Consider the following 27994-nt stretch of genomic DNA (forward strand, 5'->3'; position numbering starts at 1 on the left):
TATGAGTCATTATGAATAACTTGAGCCCAATGTTTCCATTGGCAGCCTCGCCTGGTCTGCATAGTCACAGGTGTCACTAATTAGCAGCACCACCTGCGGCTTGTCCACCTGGGGGAGAACCCTGCCGACTCAGGCAGTGCCCTTACCTTTATTGCAATTAGTATTACAATTGTACAAGTCACTAGTGAAACCACACTTGAGGTGTTCCAGTCACCCAGCTTTATGAAGGGTGTCGTTAAGCTGGAAAAGGTGTGGAAAAGATTTACGAGGATGTTACTGAGACTGGAGGTTTGCTTCTACAAGGCATCTATTGCAGTTACCGAAGAAGACCGTGGTGACTTGCCTCAATGACCACTGCCCAATAGCGCTTACATCAACTCCATTTCAAAATGCTTCAGGAAGCAAATGAACTCCTGCCTCAGAGGTGATTTGTATCTCCTTCAATTTGCCCACTGCCACAATAGTTCAACCACAGATGTGTTTTCCCTGGCTCTTCACTCTATTCTGGACTATCTAGACAGCATGAACTCATATGTCAGACTTCTGTTCATTGACTACAGCTTAGTGTTCAACAAAATCATCCCAGCCAAATTAATCATCAAGCTTCAAGACCTGGGTCCTCTGTACTTTCTTTTGAGAATAGATACTCAACTTCCTCAGTGAGGATTGATAACAACTTCTCCTCGTTGACCATCAACGCAAGTGCATGAGGTCTGTCTGCTTAGCCCCCTGCTCTACTCTATATGCACATGTGAGTGTGTCGTTACGCACACAGTCATTTGCCATCTTAACATTCACTAATGACACCGCTGGTGATGAATTAGAAGAATTAGAAGAATCACCGCTGGTGATGAATTAGCTCATGAGATAGGATATATGAATATGTGGTGCTACAGCGATAAGCTCACATTCAATGTTAGAGAAACTGAAGAGCTGAATGTTGACTTCAGGAAGGGGAAGGAGGCTGAACAGATGCCGATTCATACTGAGGGGGTCAGTGATGGAGAGTGTCAGCAGCTTTAAATTCCTGTGAATTAACATATTGGATGACTTCTCTTGGGTCCAGAACATACTGTAGATGCAATGATAACAAATGCATCAAGGTCTTTATTTTCTTAGGAGGTTAAGGAGAATTGTCACCAAAACTCTAACAGACTTCTACTGTTGTGCTGTTGAAAGTGTCCTGCATGATTACATCTCGGTCAGGAATGCAAGAAACTGCAGAGAGTAGTAGACTCCGCCTAATACATCATGGACACTATCACTAGAATGTACCAGAGGAATTGCATCAAAGAGGCAACATCCATCACCAAAGGACCCTACCATTTAGGCCATGCCATTTTTCTCATCAGGCAGGAGATGCAGAATCCTGAGATTCCACACTACCTGGTTCGAGATCAGCTACTTCTCTTCATTCATTTGATGTCCTAACCAACCCACACAACCCTAATGAGAGTTTAGCAACATGATAACCACTTTGATCATTTTGCACTAAGTGGAATCTTTAGTTACATTTGTGTTCCTCCTGATAAATTTATGCCTTCTTTTGTGATGCTGCAGGAAGTAATTTTTTCATTGCATCTGTGCACATATTTACTCGAGCATATGATGATAAACTCGACTCTGGTTTTCACTTTGACTCTGATACCTTGCCCCTCTGTCATTCTATCTGGTCAGCAATGGATTGCGCTGTTTTACACTCTCTCAGTATTTAAGGTGGTTATGAAGGTCCCGTACATACTGTGTCTTTTTATCCCTTAAGTTCTTAGTTACCCACCACTTGTACTGAATCCATAAGGGAGTTGTTTTGCTTGCACTGTCATAAGGGCTAAGGCTGAACCTGTGGTTCAGGGTCACTCACAGTCTCATCTGGAACGCAGGCATTACATCAGCTTATTTCCTTCCTGACTCTGCTTTAACCATAGCTAATGTGTTTAAATTCAAAAGAACTGGTTTGTTCTTTCTGCTATTCAGGTTCTGGGGGTTGGAAAGTTCATGAAATCACTTTTAGATCCCCAGCTGTTTGCACATTTCCTTCATTACCTTTGCTGTGAAACGTGGTCCCTGATCTGAATCCATTTTACTGGGATTTCCGACCTGGGGCGTGTTTCCTGAGCTACAATTCATGCTGCTGTGCCACTTGACAAGAAAGCCTGCACCCAGCAGGTGAAGTGATCCATGATCAACAGTCTTACACTTTGGCAGGAGCCTCATGAAGTCCATTGGGATGTTTTTTCCAGAGCCTTCATGGGTGATTGGCAAACCAAACCTTTAATCTCATTTGAACTGTGATGGACACATCACCTGCAGAGCTTCACCATATCCCTGTCCATCTGCAGCAGCCACTAAGTCTGCTGGTGGGACAAGACCATGCCATGCCTTCCTTGATGCATTACCACAGGTATAGATTTCACAATATCTGTCGAATACAAACCGACAGTACAACGTCTCCTCTTTTTTCATCAGTCCAGCTACCCCCTCACACCCTCTTCCTTCATCTACTTCTCAGTATATTGGTTCACTTTAGTTGTTTCCTTCTCTACACTAATGATCTTGGTTGATTCATGTTCTTCCACTCTGCCCTCTTCATTTAGGATCTGTCCTTTCTTCCATTTCCTGCTCTTTACTCTTCAGATTTGCCTTCACTTCGATTACTGCTGACTCCCCAGGGCAGCCGTACTAGTTTTAACTACTCCTAAAATATATTCTCATGCTGAACGACTGCAGCTGTTGAATTTGCAAATCCTTCTCATGCCCAAGATATTAGGTAATCATGCAATACCCCAAAAGTTCACCTATTATTTGTGTATATACTCACCTAACCTTGCAGTTTTGGTACCTCGATCAGAGTAGCAGCACTGCTATCTTGGCTAAGCTTATCATAAGACCATCAAGCATAGCAGCAGGATTAACCCATTCACCCCATTAAACCTGTGCCATCACTTAATCATGGCTGATTTATAATCCCTCTCGACCCCAGTCTCCCACCTTCTCCCCATAACCTTTGATGTCCTTACTAATCAAGAACCTATCAACCTGTTCTTTAAAAATACCCATTAATTCTTCTAAACTCCAGTAAATACAGGTCCAATAGTGATAAAACACTCTTCATACGTTCTATCATTCTTTCCTGGGACAACTCTGTGAACCTCCTCTGCACCCTCTACAATGCCAACACATCCTTTCTTAGATAAAGGGTCCAAAGCAGCTCATAATGCTCCAAATGCAGTCTGACTAAAGCCTCAGTATTATTTCCTAGTCCTCTTGAAATGAATGCTAACATTGCATTTGCTTCCCTTACTATCGACTCAACCTGCAAGTTAACTTTTAGAGAATCTTGAGAACCAATGACTCTGTAGCCCATAATGTCATCCTGGCTCCAGTCTCTGCGAATTAGGGAAGTTGTCCGATTGTGTGCCACGCTGTGCACTCAGTGCAACAGTGGATCTATTGACTTCACTAAGTAATGATTCTTAAGTTTATGATGCCTCCTGCCTCTCTGATGGGGGGTCTTGAACTGAAACATTGACAATTTCTTTGCAGTTGCCAATCAACTCGCTGAGATCCTCCAGCAGGTTGTTTGCTGATCCACTTTGCAGCATTTGCAGTCAGTAGTGTCTCCCTGAGTTTATCTTTTCCCAAAATAGCACCCTCATCTTTAGGGCAGACCCAGGAATATACTGGAAGGTGGAATTCTCTGATCTTCAATATCTGGGTCTCATTACTTTCCCTCCTATACCCATTATGTAAACAGCCTTTACAGTAATTGATGTGTAGGACAGTTATCCATATTAATGCACTAAACAATGCTATTGTGTACAACTGTGGGTCATTTGTGCTATGAAGGGCCTGTCACCATCTATTTATCTGACCCGGAGTCTGCTTTTACCCATTACCACGAGGCAGAGGGAGTGATAATGGGAGAGGAGGTTTATGTTGTGTTCTGGTTTCTACCCACCTTAGTGACAGAAACCAGAGAAGAGCATAAACTTGCTGCTCTAACAGACCTTTCTCCCTCTTTCCGCATTGCTTTCAACCATTTCCTTTGCTCTCTTAAGTCAGGTGCAACAACGCCCTGTCAGTGCCACTCCTTGTGTCTTCACAGTGGCTACCTGTACAGCAGTCAACTACTGACCTCTCTTTCCTCTCCTTTTACCTCCTCTGCCCATGACACTGTTACAGAATACTGGACCCCATTGCCATTCTCAAGTCCTGTTGAGCTAGCTAACGCCTTCCTTGAGCATTTTATGGAAGTCTAGATTGTTCCTCACTAGATTATCCATTCTTGAGTAAACCTCAAAGCCCAGTACTTTTGCTGTACATAATCTATGACTGTCTCACCATTTCTCTGGCCAACTGACATCATCATTCCCCTAATACTCCTATCTACCCCTAGTCTCTGACTTATCTCGCCCTTAAGGTTGCAATATTACAGACATTCCCACCAGCTGTCCATGTACCATTCCACCCACCTTGGGTGATACTGTCACACATACCTCTCAGGAATCTTGCCTTAAATCGGTAAATTGGATCACTTGGCTGTCCTTTTCCTACCTGCACGTAGGCAGTGGATGCAGAGAAAAGCTCCAAAGATTATGACAACAAAGATGTGGTCGCAGGGGATAGAGGAGTGGCTATGGGACTGTTTCGAGCCAGTGGACTAGGCCATATTCAAGGACTCATCTGTGGATTTGCATGAATACGCCATGGTTGTCATGGACTTTGTTAAAACAACTATAGATGAGTGTAGCGCAAAATCATTCAACACCTCCCCAACCAGAAGCCCTGGATGAACCACGAAATCCGTAATCTGCTGAGGGCCAGATCAGAGGCATTCACATCTGGTGACCAAGAAAGTTACAAGAGATCCAGGCACAATTTCTGGAAACTAGCAATTCCAGACTAACCTAAAATCAATGAAAGATGCTCAACAGTTGTGTCCGAGCTTGAAAACTATCACCACTTATAAAGTTAAATCAGGTGATATAGGCAACAGCAGGATTGAAAGCAATGCGGAAAGAGGGAGAAAGGTCTGTTAGAGCAGCAAGTTTATGCTCTTCTCTGGTTTCTGTCACTAAGGTGGGTAGAAACCAGAACACAACATAAACCTCCTCTCCCATTATCACTCCCTCTGCCTCGTGGTAATGGGTAAAAGCAGACTCTGGGTCAGATAAATAGATGGCGACAGGCCCTTCATAGCACAGATGACCCACAGTTGTACACAATAGCATTGTTTAGTGCATTAGTATGGATAACTGTCCTACACATCAATTACTGTAAAGGCTGTTTACATAATGGGTATAGGAGGGAAAGTAATGAGACCCAGATATTGAAGATTAGAGAATTCCACCTTCCAGTATATTCCTGGGTCTGCCCTAAAGATGAGGGTGCTATTCTGGGAAAAGATAAACTCAGGGAGACACTAGTGACTGCAAATGCTGCAAAGTGGATTAGCAAACAACCCTTACCTTAAAGCCATGTCCTCTCGTACTGAGCAGTGGTGCCCTGGGGAAGAGGTGCTGGCTGTCCACTCTGTCTATTCCTCTTTATATTTTGTACTTATCGCTAATAGTGCTTACATCTAGAGCGATGAAGTGTTTTGAGAGGTTGGTGATGAAATATATCAACTCCTGCCTGAGAAGCAACTTGGATCCATTCCAATTTGTTTACCAAAGCAACAGGTCCACAGCAGATGCTACTTCATTGGCACTTCACTCAACCCTAGAACATCTGGACAGTAAAGATGCATACATCAGGATGCTCTTTATCAACTACAGCTCAGCATTCAAAGCCATCATCCCCATTAAACTAATCAGTAAGCTCCAAAATCTTGGCCTCAATAATTCCTTGTTCATTGGATCCTCAAAGGCAGACCCCAGTCAGTTCGGATTGTGAATAACGTCTTCTCCACAATCTCCATCAGCACAGGTGCACCACAAGGCTGAGTGCTTAGACCCCTGCTCTACTCACTTTACACTTACAAATTGCATGGCAAAGCACAGCTCCAATGCCATTTTCAAGTTTGCTGACGACACCACTGTCATAGGCTGAATCAAAGGTGGTGACAAAATCAGCATTTAGAAGGGAGACTGAAAATCTGGCTGAGTGGTACCACACAACAATTGCTTATTTAATGTCAGCAAGACCAAGGAGGTGATTACTGACTTCAGGGGAAGTAAACCATGAGCCAGTCCTCATCAGAGGATCAGAGGTGGAGAAAGTCAGCAACTTTAAATTCCTCAGTGTTATTATTTTGGAGGGCCTGTCCACGACCCAACATGTAAGTTTGCAAGGTTTCGGCATGACATTTGAAACTTTGACAAACTTTTATAGATGTTTAGTGGAGAATATATCAATTGGCTGCATCACACCCTGGAATGGAAACATCAATGCCCTTGAACAGAAAATTCTACAAGAAGTAATGGATACAGTGCAGTCCATCACAGGTAAAGCCCTCCACTGAGCACATTCACACAGAACACTGTTGTTGGAAAGCAGCATCTATCATCAGGGAAACTCACCACCCAGGACTTGTTCTCTTCTCACCGCAGCCAGTAGGAAGAAGGTACAGGAGCCTTAGGGCTCATACTACCAGTTTTAGGAAGTTATTAGCCTTCAACCATCAGCTCTTGAAACAAAGGGGATAACCTCACTCAACTTCACTTGCCCTTGATTGAAATGTTCTCATAACCTATGGACTAAGTTTCAAAGGCTCTTCATCTCATGTTCTCAATATTTATTGCTTATTTTTAATCATTATTACCATTATTTTTTTCTTTATGTATTTGCAGTTTGCTTTTGCACACTAGTTGAATGCCCAAGTTGTTGTGGTCTTCCATTGATTCTGTTTTGGTTATTACTCTATGGAATTACCGAGAATGCCGGTAAGACCATGAATCTCAAGGTTTTAAAATTTGAACTTTAACCAAAACATGCAAGTCGATGGGGTGCATCTGGTGAATTTCAATCATTTTCTTTAACTTACTCCAAGTTTCTGTGTTCCCACTGATGACTAAGTGAGGGTAGCTCAGACAAAATGCACAATTTCTCCCCTGGTGTGAGAGGTTTGTGGTTGTTTTCTGAGATTATCAGGATTCTGTGCCTGCTGTTTCTTTCGGTGCCATAACAACAGGTAGTGTGAGGTAGAAGCTTTTCTGCTTGCTGGCACATTCCCTCAAGTTGACTTCCCAGGCTGGAGTTCCCCAAACTTACTTCATTTTCTTTCTCTTTGGCCATTCCTGTGGCAGCTACCCAGAAAGCAGCCAGCTGTTTGGTCCTATCCCATTCATCTCCATGAAGAACATTGAAGCAAAAAAAATAAAAGAGTACATACTTAAAATATGGGTGTATGTATCCCGACAAGCTCAGCTCTCCACTTCGTGCCACTGAACCAGTAAGACCTGCATTATTTCCTACTGTGTGGAACGCTAAGTATTCCTGTACTGCTGCCCATTCTAGGCTTTGAGTGAAGATTTCTCCTGTGCAGACAAACACACTTTTACAAGTGTTGTGCCTTCGGTGGCCTCCTGAGCAAGTATACATGCAACAGCCCCCACCAGAATCAAAATAGTAGTCCCCAAACCGTGTTATATCCTCAGCAGCTATGCTACTATAACACAGTGACCCATCACAGTTATGAGCAATAAGCTCCAGGTTTCTTTGCATGTGTGTGCGCGCGCACACGCGCACACACACACACACACAATATCAATCTATATACATATATGATCTGAAGGTCGTTAGTTCAAGCCTCAGCTAAGGCAGCACGCTGTGTCCTTGAGCAAGGCACTTAACCATTCATTGCTCTGTGACGACACCGGTGCCAAGCTGTATTGGCGCTTGCCCTCCCTTGGACAACATCATTGGCATGGAGAGGGGAGACTTGCAGCATGCGCAACTGCAGGTCTTCCATACAACCTTGCCCAGGCCTCAGTCAACATCGAAATCGATGGACAGCTGAAGAAGAAGATATATATAGATAGATAGACATAGGTATATGCTTATCCCTCCAGCTCTGTAATATTACAAGTCCAATGTTATCAACCCAAAACAACACGCACAAGATGCGAGAAGAGCTCAGCAAGTCAGGCAGCATCCATGGAAATGAACAAACTGGCAACATTTCAAGCCAGGTCCCTTTTCTGGACTGGAATGGAAGGGGGAAGATGCCGGAATAAAGGGGTGGGGGGGGGAAGGATAGATGATAGAAGATGATAGGCAAAACAAGGCAGGTGAGAAAGATAAAGGGCTGAAGAGAAAGGAATTTGATAGGAGAGAAGAGTGGACCACAGGAGAAAGGGAAGGAGGAGGGACACTAAGTGGGGGGGGGGCAACAGGCAGGTGAATAGGGGTAAGAGACCAGAGTGGGGAGTAGAAGAAGAGGGAAGGTAGAGGGAAATATTCTGTACAAAAAGGAGAAATTTATATTCATGCCATCATGTTGGAGGCTACCCAGAATGAATATAAGGTGTTTCTCCTCCAACCTGAGGGTGGCCTCACTGGAGAGGGCCAGGAGCTGACATGTTAGAACAGGTTTGGGAATGGGAATTAAAATATTTCACCATTGGGAAGCCCCGCTTTAGGCAGGTAGAGCAGAGGTGCTTGAAGAAGCAACCCAAGACCCCCCAAGAAATCCTGATATCAAGATTGAATGGCTTGTCTTATGGAGAGTGCTGATGGCTCTGCGTCCGTATTCACTAGAATTCAGAAGAATGAAGGGTAACTTAATCGAAACCTATTGAATGGTGAAAAGTCTTGATTGAGTAGATGTGGAGAAGGCATTTCCTTTGGTGGGAGAGTCTAATACCAGAGGACACAGCCTTATAATAGATGGGCGTCCATTTAGAATGGGCATGAGGAGGAATTTCTTCAGCCAGAGGTGGAAAATTTGTGGAATTCTTTGCCACAGGCAGCGGTGAAGGCCAAGTGTTTATGTATATTTAAGGCAGGAGTTGATGGATTCTTCCCTGGTCAGGGTATGAGGGGATATGGGGAGAAGGCAGGAGATTAGGGCAGAGAGGGAAATGGATCAGCAATGATATTCTGCTCCTATATTTTATGTTCTTATGGCCTTAAGTATATGTAATTGCAAGGCACTTCACTTAAAAATACTCAGCCTCTGAGACCACTGGGCTTACTGTCCATTGGTGGGTTGAAAAGGTGTTCCAGGTAAGACCACAAATTTCTGACCTTCTGACAGAGAGATCAGAGCTGTAAATGTTCAACAAGCAGGCATGCAGGGCAAGACTGGAAGTAGGAACTCACTCTGTTTTTACCATCCTTTTAGTGCCCTTGTGCATACACAATACCAGATTTTATGTTCTTTTAAACAAGTACGAAAGTTATTTCCATACTACTGGAGAATGGCAGGTAGTTCAATATAATTACAGAAGTCACTATTGAACGCTACAAAATGGCATCTCACTGCAAATCCAATACTCCTGCTTTCCTCAACTCTCTCAGTGATGTGGAAAGAATCAGGAATATGATGGGATTGAAAGAAGGGGAAACATAATAGCTTGAATTTTGAAGAAGTCCCTCGGACCCAATTTTCTCAAACTACTTTCATACCAAATGTAGCTATACAATCCAGTTCTAATACTTTCTAAGAAAGGACACAGAAAGGTGCAGAAGACAGTGGACAGACTTAAAGAGGGAGATGTGAAAGGAAAGATAGGCAAAGAAGATCAGTGCATAAAAGTATCAGAGAAATGATAAGGAAGGAATATACAGTTTTCCAAATGTTGTATAATGCCATGGAAAATCAATATGTTAAGGTGTACCTCTTTCACTAGGCTTAATAAACTAAATAACTTATTGATTCTAGATCTTATGCAGAAGACTTTCTATTCCTTATCACCATTAATTTTATTGTTTATTTAACATTCAGATATTAATATTTTCTGATAAGATCAGATATCTTGCAATGATATTTTTTAAAACTTAGGAAGGATTCTACGGAAAGAACAGAACAGTAAGTTTAAAAATAATTTCATTGTTATTTTATAATTGGTTCCATAAGGTTGTTATACCAGGGGTAGTACTGGGGATAAGCTCTCATGACCTATTAAGTGCTCCCAACAGCATGAATCTCAAATACAGTAGCCTCTTTCAACCAAGTCCAGTTCCTGACCTTCATGTTTGGTTTAGTTACTTTGGGCAGAGGGGGACTCATCAGCTGTGGTTGGCAGCTCATCGAGGAGATCTCAAACCTTCACTGCCTTGTGACTATACTAACTTCGGGAGTAAACCCCAAGGAAAAACCTGGAGCTTGTGTTCCTAAGGCAGGCCTACTTTGAGTTTCGTGCAACGCTGCTGGTACCAAACTGCACCTGCCTCTGCCATTCCTTTTGATGCACTAGTTGCGCGGAGAGGTGGAACCTGCCACAGGGGCAACAAGTTGCTTTCCATATTGTGTTGTCCTGGCTTGCGTAACATGTAGTCAGCTGGGATGCAACAATCTCGGAAACATCCAGATAGAGTTTAATGTTCATTATCTCGAGCCAAACCAAACATTTTATATTATTGGAAAAAAATTGACATGAATGCTTTTCATGATTTCATTGTGGCAGTTATCTGCTTGGTTCACCAATAAAAAATGTTACGTGACTAAGATAGCATGGGATCAGTAATGTTGTTGATCTGAGACTGTCCAACAGCTGGTGCACCTCAGCACAACCAGACCTAATTTCTCAGGCAGCATTCTAAGGAAGCAAGTTGCATCCTTTCATGCATGTCAAATGTGAAACTTGCCAGATCGAATTCCCAACCAGAAGTGTCATGTGAATTTCTAGAATGGCACAATTCATCACAAAATTGTTCTAATTGTGCTTCATTCTTTTATATATGCAAAACCCTTTTAAAAAAACAACACTATACAACAGTATAGGAAACATCAAGGAAATATGCCTGAGTTTTCACAGAAGATGGACTTGCAAACAAAATAAATAATAAGGGTCTCTGGAGTATTCTAAGAACCCCACTGCACTGTGTTAAAAACGGGACAAATTTTTCCTGGCGATCTGTCCTGTATTTACCTCTTCATTTCTGTGCTAGATTTTAAGTATGTTAAATGCAGTACTGTTGAAAGTATTCAGGATTGTGATTCAGCCTTGAAATGCATTCAGGATAGGAGAGCTCAAGTACTCTATGAACACTTTAAAGTAGTACTTCAAAATACCCACCATATAAACTCTTCTGTAACAATCTACAAAGACTAGAAAAATAAATTAGTATTTATGCTTCCTGATACCATTGGACATTGGGTGACAATAATATGTTCCATTCTTCTGTTTACAATAAATTAACAGAACAAACAGAGAAAGAACCTGAGATCTTCCTGTTCTGTGGTTACATTGGCAAGTAATCTGGTCACATTACCATTGTTACATGCAGTATTTTATAATATCTCTTATTTGCCAAAGGGACAAAGGTTCACTGTATTCTTGGCGTGGCAAGATCGGAAGTGCATTATGAATGTGCCTACAGTTTAACTCTATCTTATTCTACAACAGAAAACTCATTCTCAAATATTAGCTAATTCTCCAAACCTTTAAGTTTTCTAATATTTCACAGGTCTTTGGTTGATTAAAACATTTTTCTTGCTCAGAAATATATTCAATTACATAATTAGAATGTCATGTTTACTTGATTCATAAAATAACCATTATATAGCATTTCTCATTTATTTAAAAATGTATTTTTATTCTTTTATGAGATATGTGTTTCAACTAAGCAAGCATAAGATGTATAAACCTTAATTGATCTTGAGAAAGTAGTTGTGAGTTCATAACAAGAGCAAAAAAAAAAGAAAATAGAAATAGGAGTAGGCCACAAAGCTCACCACCTACTTCACCATTCAACATAATCATTACTCCAGGTTTCTTCTTCTCCCTGAGTCAGGTCCCCAATGGTCCTCAATTCTCTTATCTTTCAAAAAATATATTAATTTCCATTTTAAATATCTCCAAAGGGCCAGACCCCACAATCCTCCAGGGTACATAACTCAAGATTCACTATCTTTGGTAAGAAGGTGATATATACCTCAACTTCAATTGATCACCCTCTAAACTTTGTAATTGACAATTCTTTTGGTGAATGTACTTCCACAGTTCTGTTAGCAAGGAGTACAATTTAAGGACCAAACAACCATGAGGGATTGTCAATCTACTTTCAGATCAAGGTTAAGTGTGTTTTAGAACTACTTGTGAGATTTTAACCTGGAGCAGTAAGGGATAGGAACCAGGGAACCAAGGCAACTAGTGGAGGCTTTGAGGAGAAGATCAATGCTATGAAAAGCAAGTCTAGAAGGCAGGATGGTCAGATTCATGAACATGATGTGTATTTATTTTAATGCAAGGAGTATAGTGGGGAAGGCAGATGAACTTAGACCCTGGTTGTTATCTAGAATTATGCTGCTGTGACCATTACAGACTCTTAGCTGCGAGAGGAACAGGACTGGCAGCTCAATGCTCTTGGGTTTCAATGTTTTAAACAAGATAAAGAGGTCAGTTCCATTACTGATCAGGAAGAGTGTCACAGCTGCATTCAGAGGGGATATACTCGAGGGCTCATCCACTGATGCAATAGGTATAGAGTTCAAAATAGGAAAGATGCAAACACTCTGATGGGCTAATATGACAGGCCTCCCAATAGCCACCAGGAGATAAAGGAACAGATATATAAACAGATTTAACAAAGACATAAATCCAACACAGTTGTTCAAGTGGGTGACTTTAACATCCCCAGTCTTGACTGGAATTTCCTTGGTGCACAAGACTTAGATGGGGCAGAATTTCTTCAGTGCATTCAAAAGCATTTCTGGAAACAGTGTGTAGGTCATCCATCTAGAGGAGGAACTATACTGGACAAAGTTCTGGGAAATGGGCTTGGCCAAGAGACTGGCCGTTTAGTCAGAGAACATTTTCGGAATAGAGTTCACAACTTCTTAAGTTTCAAGATAGATATGAATATGAATAAATCTGGACCTAGTAGGAAAGTCATAGGAAAGGGCAAATAATGACATTTTTGAGGCAGAATCCAGAGGGAGTTAATTGGTAGTTGCTGTTATTACCAAGTCAACATCTGGCATGTGGAAGTTATTAAAAGACCAGCTGATCAGAGCTCAGCACTGGCATGTTTTAGTAAAGAGGAAGGATGAGGAAAGCAAAGAAAGGAAACTTAGGATGACAAACAAAGTTATGAATTTGGTCAAAAAGAAAAAGGAAGCAAATGGAGACGGGTTTCAGTTGAAAGGGGTAATTTTAAAGGAAATATGAAGGGCAAGATTTTACATAGAGAGTGGTGGGTGCCTGAAATTTGCTGCCTGGGGTGGAGGAAGAGGCAGATACATTAGAGACTTTTAAGGGACATTCAGATAAGCAAACAAATGTAAGGAGAATGGAGGCATCTGGATACTGTATAGGCAGAAGACATTAGTTTAGTAAGCCATTTGAGTTCTAATTTAATTGGTTGGACACAACATTGTGGCCTGACGGGCCTGTTCTATGTTCTATGTCCTGTGTTCCTATGTAAAGTTTATGAAGTTAAAATCAGACATGGCCTTTGAAGAATATAGTGATAACAGGAAAGAGATCAAGCAGAGGTATAGGAAGTACAACATAGGCCATAAAATGTCTTTAACAAGGAGGATTGCAAAAAATCCCAATGCATTTTATATTCACATTAAAAGCAAGGGGATAACTAGGGAGAAGTGGGAAGGAGGGGATAAAGGTGAAAAATATGTTTAGAGTCAGAGGATGTGGGTGAGATACTCATGAGTATTTTGCATTCATATTCAACAAGGAGAAAGACATGGGAAATATTGAAATTAATGCGGGCATTTTGAGATCAAGAAGGAGATAATGCTGGGCCTTTTAGGGTCCTGCCATTCACTGTGATACTACTAGGTGTATTTGACTTTCCAAAATGCCACAGCTTACACATCCACATTAAACTCCATCTGCCATTCCTTGGCCCACTTACTCAGCTGATCAAGATTCCCTTGTAGTTTTTGATAACCTTCCTCATTGTCCATTATATAACCTATTTTAGTGTCACCTGCAAATTTACTAACCATACCTTCTTTTACAAATTGTTAACGTACAGTACTGTGCAAATTCTTAGCCCCGTATATATAGCCAGGGTGCCTAAGACTTCCGCACATTCCTGTAGTGATTTTACGTGTTGGACTGTACTGCTGCTGTGAAAAGAAAACAAGTTTCATAATATATGTGAGTGATGATAAATCTGATTCTGATATGGGTATCTATTGTGAACTGAGAGTGGGAAGGGGATAGCGAGAGGTTGGGAAAAGGGGAAGCACCAGAAGGACATTCTGTAATGACCAATAAACCAATTGTTTGGAATCAAATGACCTTGCCTGGTGTCTCACAGCTGGGTGTGTATACAACCGTGCCACTCCCCACCCCGGCATTCCTTCTCAGCAACCTGCCCCAAACCCCTCTCACGGTACTCCACCCTCACCATTCCCAACATCCTTTGCTCCAGCTAGATCTACAAACATGCTCTCTGCTGATAAATACAGTACTGTGCAAAGGTCTTAGGCACCCTAGCTATAGATATGTGCCTAAAACTTTTGCACAGTACTGTAGATGACAAACAACAATGGGCCCAGCACCAAATCTTGAGGCACATCATTAGTCATGGTCCCTCCAGTCTGAGGAACAACCTTTCACCAGCACCTTGTGCTTTTTACCATCAGACCAAATGTAGATCCAATAAGTCTGCCCTTCCCAGATTCCATGCCATCCAACTTCCCAGTGCAGCCTGCCATGTGGAACCTTATCAAAGGATAAATTCGTCTGAAATCAATAAGACAATGTAATGTGAATTATGTGATATTTCTCATTGTGCATCTTTAGTCCAATGTCTACCATCACAGGAGAGGACACTTCCGTTTAAATTTTCTTTACTACTGACGTGTATCAGCAACAGCAGATATTACATTTGTAAAGACTCGGCATGACACAGGGAGAATTGTACTTATAGGGCTCTAAGCCAAAGGCAGTCTGCAGTTCAGCTGAACTGCTGCTCCTTATATTGTGGTGTAGATGGACCAGAGTTGGCAGCAACGGGTGTTATTCTCCTGTTGTTTTGGGGAACGTGCTGCTGTTGTTTGGAGCAGGTGGCAGAGCCCAGCAGGTGGGGAGCGAACGCCTGGGTCTGCGAGGGCAGCGGCTTCCCCTGACAGGCGGGGCGAGCGGTGCATCCTGAGTACAGACACAGCCGGCGCTAGGCTCTCTCCCACCCCCGCTCCCCACCGCCCTTCCAGTTCAACAATTAACCAGTGCCAGCTTTCACACTGAATTCTTCTTGAAGAAATTCCTCGTCTGGCCCACATAGTTGAGGTACTGTGTAAATAACGTGCATATTTTACCTATAATGATATTTTAAGTAGAGGTGAAAAAATCACGTGTTAAAATCGTACATTTGTATTTTGCATGCAAAAAATCAGAGCGGAAAATGCAGCATCGGCGCAGCTGTGTTTCGTATCGTTTAGCTAGTTGAATGTTATGAAAAAAAAACTAACAGACTGGAAATAAGCCAGCAGAAGGGGGATTATGATGCAGATCTCAGAGTAGCTGGATTCTGGAAGTCCCGTTTTAATAGCAGATCGCGATAAGACACAGGGAGGAAAGCCAGGAGCTCTCGCTGGAGCAGATGGCAGAGAAGGAAAGTGCTTGAGCCGAGCCCGAATGCAGCAACAGCAGCAGCCCTTCCCTCTGTTGCCGGCAGCCGGGCATCACCAGGGATCAGGGCGCACAAACACAGCTCTCAGGCAGAGGGGAGGGAGAGAGAGAGAGCGAGCGAGCAGGAGACACTCCACCAGTTTATTGTTAACATATTCTTGACCTCCTGACCTCCTTCACGACACAGATGTCTGCTCTACCTCTTTCGACTCCCCCTGGCTAAACCCCACCCACCCCGCACCTGGGGAGTGAGGAACCAGTTTCAGAGCCAGGCTGCTTTGCGGACAGGACTCCTCTGGCTGCTAACGAGACTATCTGCCGGCTGTGCACATCTATGGAGGGCGGCTGCCTGGAGTTTGTCTTCTGATCTGACATCGTCACGGTCGATGCTGCCGGGGCTGTTAGCATCAAAAGGAAGCAACACGTTTATATTTGTTCTAAAGCAAACAGCTTCCCCCACTTTCCTTTTCCCTAAAGTTGGCAATAGTCCTTCTTGCTGGGGAGATCTGAAGTTTTCAGCTTTTTCTTCAGTTGGCGCTGAGTTTTACTTGTGGACGGATCTGCTTGGTTACAGGAAGAAACTTACATTCTTTCCTCATTGTATATTTCGTGGCGGAGGTCTGGAAGTTCTGTAATTTAATAAATATACGAATGGTTGGAATCTCTGGATCTTATCAACGTAAGTATGGCTCTTAACAATTGTCCGAATAGTACTTCTCTCTTTCTTTAGCTTCAGTTTAGTTCTTGGAGCATTCAAGCTGCAAGTTACGAGTCCAGACCGTACTATCTTGGTATTTTGATTTTCTGTAGCGTGACATTTATCTGATTTTTTTTTGAGTCAAATTGTACAAGTCTGGTTTAAAGCATGTCTTTATTCTTTGTGGAATCGAACTGTAAACGTTATTTGAAGAAAGGGATCAAAATGAAAAAAAAAGATTACCACGATCTGATCTACATTAAATCTAATTCAATGGAAAGTTGTCAGACTGGACAGAGTTGTGCACTTTTAGGTTAATTATATCTCTTAAATCAGCCATCATCCTTCTGTCAAAACAAATGTCTAGTCCTTGAATTTCAGAATTCAGAAATTTCACCAGAGGTTTGCATAATATGTAAAGAACGTCAATTAACTTGTTTGATCTTTGTGGGATTTGATTATTAACTGGTCTTTAAAGTTCTTGTCGTTAGACTTTTGTTGGATCTATTTTCAGCACCTAATCCTATTATCTAGGAAGCATTACATCTGCCTTTGTTTTGGGTTACAGTTATGCAATATAGTAATAAGGGATTGGGGCAAGGGGGAATGGCTCCACCTGGAGAATGAGTTGCAGGGCAGTTAGTTCTTCCTACCCTTTCCTGTCAAATCGTATTTTCCCCTTTTACAAGAGATGCATTCTAAATGCAGAGTATTCAATGCAAAGCCCAATTCATTAAGATTCTTAGTGACTGCTTTAGTTGTGAGCAGCTCAAACTGAAAGAAAGTTAGCATCTGCAATTTTGCATTTGAAAACATGAATTGTCACAATTGTCAGTTTCATCTTTTGATTTACTTTGATGATTTTCCCAATGCTGTTCATTAATGGAGATCTTTTGGTTGTTAAATGGAAGGTTAATATATTGCTTTGAGCTTTGGATTTCAATTATAAGCTTGGTCTTTGTTTTGTGGGAACTTGTCATGTGCTGTGATCAAGATGCCTTATCAGTTAAATAAAAGGTGACTTAGAACATGCTTGTTTGGGGAAGCCAGTTCTCATGATTACTATCAGAAGATGGAAATGGATATCAATTTATGTTTATAGTTTGGTAACCTGTGATCAAATGAATGAGAATGTTATTCTTAATGGATATTAAATATGCTTAGCTGCTACTTATACTTCAGTAGAAACTGCCTGGAGTTTATCTAGAGAAGGGGAACACATATTTTTGAAATTCCAACTAGTTTAATTCAATTACCATTGCAGGACTCTTTAATACTTATTTTGATCTATTTTAATTTTCAGATTATTTTCTTTAGTTTAAATTTGCCTCTATATTATACAGGAGAACATGCTTAACACTTTAGTTTACAATAGACTTTTTACGGAAAATCATTTTGAGGGCATTGAACCAATAAGTCTTCCCACCTGTTGCATCCACAATAATTTCAGTGAAGTTTATTTCTGTTTCTCTGGATGAGTAGTTAATCGATACTGACAAACAGGAAAATTCCACAGACTTAACTTTTTTTGGAATGCTTTGTTTCCTCAGTAGGTTTAAAGGGTGCATATTGTTTAAAAATGGTCCATATTATGGCAGCTATTCCAGCAGGGTGAAGAATTTCACTCTTCAGAGAGGCATAACACATTATCATAACATAGCAAATAGTTATTCAGCTTCATATAAAAAGTAAAAATAGGAGATAAATGCTAAATTGTCATCAATGGTATGTTACTAATCTTTCATCCTGTAAAAAGTGTTGCAATCTACATCTACCATTGCAGAAGATTATGACTTTTATCTTGTATATACTAAATTTATGAAAAATGATTTTATAAAATAAATCATAATATTGTGTAGCAGATATTGCTGGGTAGAAGATTATATTAAAATGTTGCTTCTTCATTTTTAGAGAGAAATTAGTATTTTTTCCTGCATTATATTTCAGAATATTGACAAGATTTCAGTTTGTTGGAGCTAAAAATGTGCTCTATAACATTGATAGAATTTTAATGTTTATAAATACTGCATGTTACGAGCCAGTTCAGAGAACAATAATACAATTGGTTCTCAAATTTACTGCAGGAAGCAGAAGGAACAGCATCCCCTAGTGAGAATATAGTGCTGGAAATATTCTTCACAACAAAGCAATATAACATTTGATCCAGAGTTATATTTGTTGAAATACTGTTTGACATTTATCACATTTTAAAATCATATCTGTTCAACAGTCCTTCAATCGGTGAAGCAGATCTAGAGTGCTTTAATTTATGCAAGCCCAAGAAGTTATCCAAGAACACAGGGATAAAAATGCACTTTGTTTAAGTGTAACGATATTAGTGATTCTAAATTATAACACATATAATTTTTAAAATTTCAATGAATTGGGGATGTGTGTATATAATTACGAAGGCACTAAAGTACATTTTAATATTAATTTTATTATCAGTGTTCCTAACTTTATTATTAATGTGGTTAGGTCTGAATACAGGGATTATTTAATTGGAAATGCATCAATTTAATTTGTTATGGGTAATTGTTTTGCTAAGTGTTGAGAGGGGTTACTTGCATGGTGTTTGAATAGACCAAGGCTCTGTCCAACTTCAGTGGTGGTAGTAAGTGCAGAGGGCTTGCATCTGTCAATCCACACTAATTATAGATTAAGGCTAAAGAAATGAAATATAAGCAGTGGCTGTTGGTGATTACTTTAGCTGTCCTAGAAATCGAGTATTTGTGAACTGCAAGCATTTAGAAAACAAAATATTGACTCTATGATCATTTTATTATTTCCATTAATAGTCACTCCATCTTGTAATTATTGTTCTTGGCCATGCATCTGAACCTTATTATTAAAACTGGATTATAACTCCAAAAATGAAGGCAGTAATTTGTCTGGTGAAAAATTGTTCTCACAAGGTCACTTTTGTAAGTTAAATGTTATTTTAGTTTGTCATGCCCATAGTCATTTCAATGAGGCTTCCATGTTATTGGATTAGTTGTGGATTTGTGACAGAGCCTTTTTATCTACCATATTCATAGTGGTGCCAAGCTTTTCATCAGCTTCTTTTTTATATAACAGTTCTGCTTTTCCACTCACATCATGGCAAGGTGCTCTCACAATTTGAGCAGTTTTCCACCGGGTGACAGGTGTCCTGCCAGGCTGCAGTTGGCCATGAGTCCATTTTCTATAATCCTCAGTCCGTGTTTTCCCTTTGAGTTGCCAATTAACTTCTTACACACCCTCTGTTTATTTTCCTGGATCCATCTGGGCTGAGCTGATATTGTAATCACTCTAATGCACATTGCCTTTCCTTCACACACAATGTGCCATCATGACGAGCCTTTTATTTTAGATAAGCCGAGGAAGTGTGTTTAATGAATACAAACCCGTTGTGCTGGTGTGCACTCTGCCAGAAGGTAATCTCCATGAATAGGTGCTTTCAGTGTTTGGAGGAGATGCATAAGTCGATAAGGCTAAGAGTGAAGATGTAACCTGTTATCTGCTGCTCCTCTTGCTGGCAGTGAATTTACATTTAAAGATTAACAGTGAAGAAAAGCTGCCTTTTGACAAGGTTAGGTATCATTCCTGGTCTTGACAGTATCTGACATCACCTAAACCATTTCTGCAGGACTTCTAAAGGTGAGATTACCAGAGTCGTTATCTTTAATTGGGTTCAGCATTCCATCTCGGACTGCTTTCTGTAGTGTAAAACTAAGTACTGGGAGATGATAATGGAGAACAAAGGATTATTTATTGATGTGGCTTTATAACCATTAGAATACTAAAGAATATGGCCAGGGTAATGACTTGATTTGCTATTTCATTATGTGTAAATTGTCTGAAAATAGTCTTGCCTCTTACAGAAAAACCAATAAAGCTCTTGAAATGAAGAGGCAGAAAGCCTTTGTCTTATTTTGATGGGATACATTTGATAGCACTCGCTCTCTTGTGTTGTAAGGCTGTAGAGACTGGTGTGAGCTTGTTTAAATATAGGTAATATTGCTCAGATAGCATAAAACACATGTAAAAATGGTTACATCAGGATGTATTTCAAATCAGCAACAGAATGATTTTTTTTAATTTATGATTTGTTTTTTGCACGGTGTGAGTATTTTGTTTTGAGGTATAATTGCAACTCGTCAATAGACTGAGACAATGGAAATCATTATTTACTTCTGGGCATATTGGCATTTTATGTCCGTGACTGGCTCAGTGTGTGGTGGGATATTTTAGGATCTCACTGGTTACTGTATACAAATATTGCTGTAACTGACCTTTATGTCCTTAGACAACCCAGTTGATGTTTGCAGATTCCTCCTAGGGGGTTATTATTTAAACAGGGGTATTACATTACATAAGATGCAAATACATGGCCTTGTAACAATTTAAACCTTCTTGAATCAATTCTTATATCATTCAGTAAAAGAGGGAAACTTAAAGCCTACTGTAATGCTGGTCGGTCTAAATCATCTGCCTTCTAATTGTAGGTATGCGGATGACTTTTAAGAATATTCAAGACTATTATTTTCATGAAATTGTTGAGCTTCTGTTTGATCAGCAGGTGCTGCTAAGATGAAAGCCATGCACAAATTATTTCAAGGGTAAAAAGTGTCGATTGAAAATGAATGTGATAAAAGAAAGAGCAATCCGTTTTCTGTTTTCAATTTGTGCAAAGTTTGAAGAGGTATTCTGCTAAACTGCCACATCTGTTCCATTTTGGAAATTGCAGTACAAGCTCCTATAAATAAAGTGCTTTTTATTGGTCTAAATAGCTTGAGTTTACAAAATGGACAAAAATATTTCCTGTGGAATCTTGATAGTAATTTGGCTCTGCATGACATTTTCTTTTTAGTAATTATTGATAATTATGGGAGTGATTATAAAGATGGTAGCAGCATTTTTGCTAAAGAAAGATGGAAGATAATACTACTGCGAGAAATGTTGTATTTAATTATGAAAATCAAGTCTGAACATAAGTACCTAGATTAACTATGCATTTTGTTTGGGTTTCTGAGTGGTGTATTCATGTTCCAGCTTTTGTAATGGATTCCATTCTTGATTTACGGAAGTACTGGAGCGGCATGTGTCTTATGACATTCACCTACTGTATCTTCACTCAGTTTTATTGAATTGCATGACTTAGTGCGAACAATACTGAGACAAAAAGCATCTGACTCTGAAATCAAATTTCCTCAACAAGCATTATAGCTGCTTCTTTCTCCTCTGGGCTTTGCAAATAAAGAACAAAATTTTAACTTGCACCTTTCAAATATCATGTAATTTTTGTAATATCACACAATTTTCCAGCTTTATTTAAAATTTTAGTACCTTTACATTGCATGTTTAATCATATGTCTAATCAGAAATATAAGGCAAAATACTTTGATTTGGAATAAGAGAGAAACATTTATGAGGTTTTACAATGAATGGTGGTAAAGGGGATAAAAAATGTTAATAATGTAATCAGGCGATGCATTAGTTAAAAAACACACCCTAAAAAATAACCCAACCCCATTAGGCACTAGACCACTTGCTGGCATATTGCATTTCAGTTTGCTGCTGAGTTCATTATTTGCATTAGTAATGCAATTATTAAATAAAATCTCAACACGATAATGTAATTGTACAGGTAAATTAAAATAACTTGTAAAAATATTCTGAAAGGAGGAGGGTTTGGTGAGATATAGCAGAGTAGAGCAATATAAAGAAAAACTGTATAATATTTTAGTGTTTAATTGTTGTAGAGTTGCCCGGAGGCATTTTAAAACTTGGTTTGCTACATTGCCTTCATGCTCAGACGCTCAGCAGATGAAATCAGAAAATCATGTTTGCAGCTGGGCAATTACAATGGTACCCAAGATCTGTGACTATTGAGCATGAACGCAGATGCCTTCAAAGTTATATTTTCTTGCATGTGGAGGTTGTTGGCATGAAACAGATGCCTTCATTTTTTTTGAGAAGTCAGCCTGTGGATATAATTGGTTCTCTCTTCCCATCCTCCAGGGAGAGTCTCTCACAGATGAAATCAGATGAGAAAAAAATTTGCACAAAGCAAACGTATTCATGGTTTAACCGCCCGGTGCTGCAGACAGTCAGTGACTAGATTCCCTCATATTTATGGAATAAAAAGTAACAATGTTGACATTTTTTTCAATTTTATTACTGTAATAAAAAATCAATTTGGCATTACTGTAGCTAATATGTATTTGCATCTGAACTAAATTATATATACAATAGTGTGGATGATTTTAAAATCCTTTTCTGGCAAAGCAAAGCTTTTACAAAATGAGTACATTTTAGCATATGGTTGGAATCAATCAGAAAATATCTTGTGCGTGCAACTGATTACATTACCATCTGCCATAAAAAGTCTTCAGTTGGCATCTTTTTTTACATAATGTCAGTAACACAGGAATCATTTTATTTTAAAAAAACAATGATTGGCTCCTTCATAGTACAGGAAACTTGGGCTTGAATTCAGATAAACATATGGTCTTCATCAGTTCATAAGCTGGTAAGAAAATTGATGCTGTTGCTGTATTTTGGAATGGCGATGTTTTAATTTCCTCCATTTTCAGACCAATATGTTGTTAATGTTATGACTTGTGTTTTTAAAGTTGATCATTTCAATGGAAAATCAGCATTTCCCACTTTTTTGTTGATCATATTTATTTGGTAAATCTTTGGCATTGGCATTTAATTCCTTTGGTTATGATAGTTTGGCACCTGGACCATTTGTGCTGTTTTTAATTTGCGAAAGTGTTTTCACTTGAATGAGTTTGCCAATCTGTTTGTTTATTGTGCTCTGGACCACCACATAAGCATAGTGACTGGGTATCAGAGAGATGGCAGCATCATTGCAACAATTGAATATAATATATACATTTTAGAATTTGTAACTATAAAGTGGTAATTTATTCTCTCTTGAATGTTTTCTGATGATACCTTGAGTGGTACTGAAAATACATCTCTGCAAGAGGTACTTCATTTATTCAGGGCCATTAAAATCACAGAACTGTTAGTGCACAACCCATTTCACATAGTGTTGATGCATTGAAATCTTTTACACCATCCCTCCTTTTTGTTCCATTTCCATAATGTTTTATATCCCCATTCATATATATTTTTTTTCCAAAACCAAATTACGTGATGTTACATCATCTACCTTATTAGTGACTTCTGGAATTAACCCTCTACCTGAGGAAAGAAAGTTGTCTAACGTGTCTTTCTTACTGTGACAATTATCATTCTCTGACTTTTGGTAACAAAAAGGGATAGTTAAGTATAAATAACATCTTTAACGTTCTGAGTCTGTTGCAAAATGCATTGAACTGATGCAATTTTATTGTGTACACATAAAATTGCGGCATATGGGAAAGCCCTATTAATGTAAAATGATTAGATGTTAGGGTAATAGCCTAGAAATTTGAGACATTAGCACTTATTTTCAAGCACAAATCACACACAAATATGATTTAATATATATAAGGTGGTGTCAGTGATCACTTCTGGGTGAAATTGCACACTTCAGGATATTGGCCCAGAGGCAATGTGCAACTCATATCAGTATGGCCAGTATTTTCCTAGCATTAATCTTGCAGGTAATGATGTCATATGCTAAATAAATATTACATACTTTTCCCTTGTCAACATAAGTAAGAGCTTTTGGGTGCAATCAACAAACTTTCTTAGAAAACTCATAACAAACTAACAGTACGTTGTACTGAGAACATTTGGACATTTTGACATTCTTTCCACAATGGATCTGCCAGCCCCAAACCTCAACACTGGTTGTTCCATCACAAACTGAAGATTTTTGTATTCTGTACATCAAAGCCACGTCAGTAACATTCCATTCTTTGAAGCGATTTGAATGGGGCAGGCCATCAGGGAAGTGTGCCGGCTTTCCCTTGCATTTTCCTTCATATCCAGACTGACCTTTTAAGCAGCTGCTTGTGGTTGCCTGCAGAAAAGTTTCTTTGAGATCTGCATTCTTCTCAATGATCATCATGGCAAAGGCACATTACGTTAGGAGCTTCACACTCAAAATGCTGGAGGAATTCAGCACGTCAGGCAGCACCTATGGAGGGAAATAAACGGCTGATGTTTCGGCCCAAGACCCTTTATCAGGATCACTTCTTATGCTGTTCTGTCAGGACTATACAGGACCTATTTTAGCACATAATTCCATAGAAATATGATTACGTAGTGATGTTTTAAACATTTTTGCCAAGGATCCTATTGGAAATATACAGTAATTTTAGTACACAAAAAAGGGTTGAGAACCTAATTTCCATCACAGCTGTTGGTAACTGAAGGAGGTTGGTTATAAATATAAGTCCATTCCCTTTCTTCCTCTAGTCGAAATGGTACATGGGATCTTATATGATCACCTGAGTAAGCAGAAAGGTTGCATGTGAATGACAGTCTGGTAGGTCCACGCTTCCATAACTTTGGAGTATCGGTTTAGTTTATAATGAGGCTTAAATTTACAAAGCTCTGATTCGTAGGCAAGCGTCCATGAAATGAGACTGGGTGACACTTAATAATTTGTTACCTGTCAGAGATAACCTTCTGATATTTACTCTTAAGTTTTGATAACTAGTGGAAAAAATCTTTCATTGTTTGGCAATTCAGTCTGCTTCATAATTCTGTATTGCCTGAAGTTCACTGCAGTAGAGTGGTCTGTTTTTATATGGCAGTTACATGACAAAAATAGAGTAAAGGGTTCCCAAGTATTTTAAATGTAATCCCTTCAATTCTATGAAAACTGAAAGTTACTTTCATTTATTTAGGTAGTAATTTAGGTGACCTTTTAAGTACATCATGCAGTTTTTTTTATTTGTATGCAGCTTTCATCCTTGTTAGTGGTGTAAAGGGCTGGTTGTTAATTAGCCTCTTGGTTTGTGGATTTTCTTAATCATTTGTAATTTGACATTTTTAGATATAGTTTGTTTACCTTGACTTTATAGCTGGGCATATTTTTTGGAGTTACTTTAGAATTTTTTTTTACAAATTTAATGTAAGCTGTGTGTGTTTTGACAGGACGGGCTAGTATTCCATCAGTGCCGTAACAATAAGATAAATGTATGATAGCAAGGAAGGATTGCACTATCAGGGATGTCTTTTTTGGATGAAACATTAAACTGAGACTCTTTATGCACTGTCAGGTGATGGGAAGGATCCCAGGGCACTATTTTAAAGAAGAGCAGAGGTGTTATCCCTGATGTTTTGGCTAATACTTATCCTTTAATCAACATCATTAAAGCAGATTATCTGGCTGTTAACAAATTAGTGTTTATGGGATTTTGCTGTGTAGGAATTGATGCTATGTTTTCTACATTACAGCAGTGTGTTGAGTTCACCTTTACTTCATAAAGCTTTTTGGAAACATTCCAAAGTGGTGAAAGGTATTTTCCAATTGCAAACTCTTCTTGTGCTCATAGGTGGCATTATTGCTGGTTTTTACTTTAAATATGCTTTTGCAAATGTTGTTTGCTATCTTGTGCTTGTATACCTGCCTCTACTTACAGATATACGGTTGGTATTTGAACTTGTGTTTAAGAACTTAATCCCGTAAATTGTCAATCTGAAAGTGACTGTAGTTGTAAACTACTCACGTGTATTGGTAGCATTGACAAATTGTTCATAAACACATGCTTTTGCACACTGATCTTGAAACATTTCAGTCTGGCAAAGCTTCTAAAGTTATTAGTTTCTTTTGTATTATTACATATAAAATCTAAATAATGCTGTTTTTATTACCAATGGAAGTGAAAATTAAATGAGATTTCTCCCTGTTTGTAAAATCAGAAAGGGCTCCTAATTATGAGAGGGAGGGTGCAGCTTATTATCTGGTTCTCATTTAAGCCTTTTGTCGGGGTAAAGATTGATAACCAGGCTAGAGGCCAAAGTCATCTATAGTTTGAAAAAGACGAAGGAAATTAGGCGAGGACGAGCAGAAAGGAGTCTGGTCAAACCTGCAAAACAATTGGAATTCATCAAGTAGAATAGGAAGGCCAGTGGAATAGAGAAAGGAACTTTCATTTGAATGGAAGATTGGGGAGGTAGCCAAAAATGCGACTTTGTATCTTCAGCTGCTATTTCTGACTTGGGGCACTGTCTCCCTGGAGCTCTTACCTCAAATTCCTGGATTTGAACTTCTTACTTCCTAAAACTGAACAAAACAAAGTGCAGCAAAATAAAAGCAGATGCTGCTGCGAATAACAGCATGCTTTTTCTGCAGTTTCTCCTTTAATCAGTCCACGTTCTGGAAACATAAATGTATAAGAAACCAGCCTTCGATATGTTCTCAAAAAAAAGTTCACCTTATAACCACACAATCTCTAAATCTTCCCGTGTTTTGTTTTAACAAATATAAAGTTTTTTTTAATAATCAGATTACCAGCATAAATTTAGGGTTACGATTCAAAGAAAGAAAGGAATGTTGAAAGGATTTTTTTCATTGAACTTCTTAGATTGGAGTACTTTATTGCAGCTGGCTAATGAGGCAGGGAATACAGCACTATTTAAAAACACATTGGATACATATCTGAAAAAAAAACTTTAAAGGATATAGATGACAGAGATGCAAGTGGGAAGTTGGTGTTGGAATCAACACAGTCCTGATGAGATTAACAGTTACCTGCATGTACTTTCCAGTTACACCAGTTAATAATCACTGGGTCCTGTAAAAAAAAGAGCTACATTTCTGAAGCTTGCCAGGGCATCCTGAGGAAGATGCTGTGCATTTATTGCCTTATCTGCCTGCAACTCACTTTGAACACAATTTGCTCCCAGCAGCTCCATAATCTTATCCAGAACTATTGTCAAACAGCTTTGTGGAGATTGAAAAACTCAATGAACCAAGCTTTAAAGAACCATCAAACCACATCTCCTTGTTGGACATCGAGGCACAAAATTCAGGCTGGCATAATTGAAGCAGCATGGAGCTGCTTTCCATTGAAGCAGACTCAATCTAAATCACTATCATATGGCCACTGTCATAATCAAGGTGAATGAGACATGCCTGTAATTGTGCACTAAAGAAATCCACCTGAATATCATGGGAGAAATTTAGCTGTTTGCAAAAGTAATGGCAGAGAGCAAGTGGGGTTGATCAGTTCCCCCTAGTGCTTTACAGCTCTGAGATCCTTCTAAATACCTTATTGGAGCTTCTACTGGTTTTCATTTGGGGAAAATTCAGTAGGTTTTGGAAGATGCAAGTGCTGAAGTAATTCGTGGAGACAGGATCACCCTTTCATGTAGGAAATGTGCTGCGTTCTCAATCTCACAGTGTGTTGGTTGGAGTGTCCAAGACTTGGATATCTACCCTGTTTTGATAATGTTGAGCTCCCTGTAACAGTTAATGCACACTTTTTCTGTGCTCTAGAGATCTTGGCCTCTGCTGCCTTCATAAATATAGCCAGTAGCAAAACTGGTTTAACTTTTCCTTCAAATGTTAGTTGCTGAAGCTTTATATTTGGCATTAATTACTGGTAAGGCAGACCTATCTAAAACACTGAATGCAAACTTATACATGTTGCTGTGGGTGTTACCTTACCTGTGACTTTGCCTATAATTTTAT

At 39.5% G+C, this 27994-nt stretch overlaps 1 protein-coding gene across 10 annotated transcripts in view; it reads left to right on the forward strand.

Annotated features, from left to right (window-relative positions):
• Positions 1–15153: 15153 nt before the first annotated feature.
• The window catches only part of runx1t1 (RUNX1 partner transcriptional co-repressor 1), an 89331-nt gene continuing 76490 nt past the window's right edge, over positions 15154–27994 (forward strand). For 8 of the 10 annotated variants that reach the window (XM_059978713.1, XM_059978718.1, XM_059978722.1 and 5 more), the window contains exon 1: positions 15666–16389. In XM_059978713.1, coding sequence (XP_059834696.1) covers positions 16362–16389 — 28 coding nt within the window. In that variant the 5' untranslated portion in view covers positions 15666–16361. Of the gene's footprint in view, positions 15369–15665; positions 16390–19839; positions 20047–27994 lie in introns of those variants that run through there. The other 2 variants (XM_059978734.1, XM_059978745.1) reach the window with 2 other exon arrangements.

This window comes from Hypanus sabinus, chromosome 1 (assembly GCF_030144855.1).
Source record: "Hypanus sabinus isolate sHypSab1 chromosome 1, sHypSab1.hap1, whole genome shotgun sequence".
Taxonomy (NCBI): Eukaryota; Metazoa; Chordata; class Chondrichthyes; order Myliobatiformes; family Dasyatidae; genus Hypanus; species Hypanus sabinus.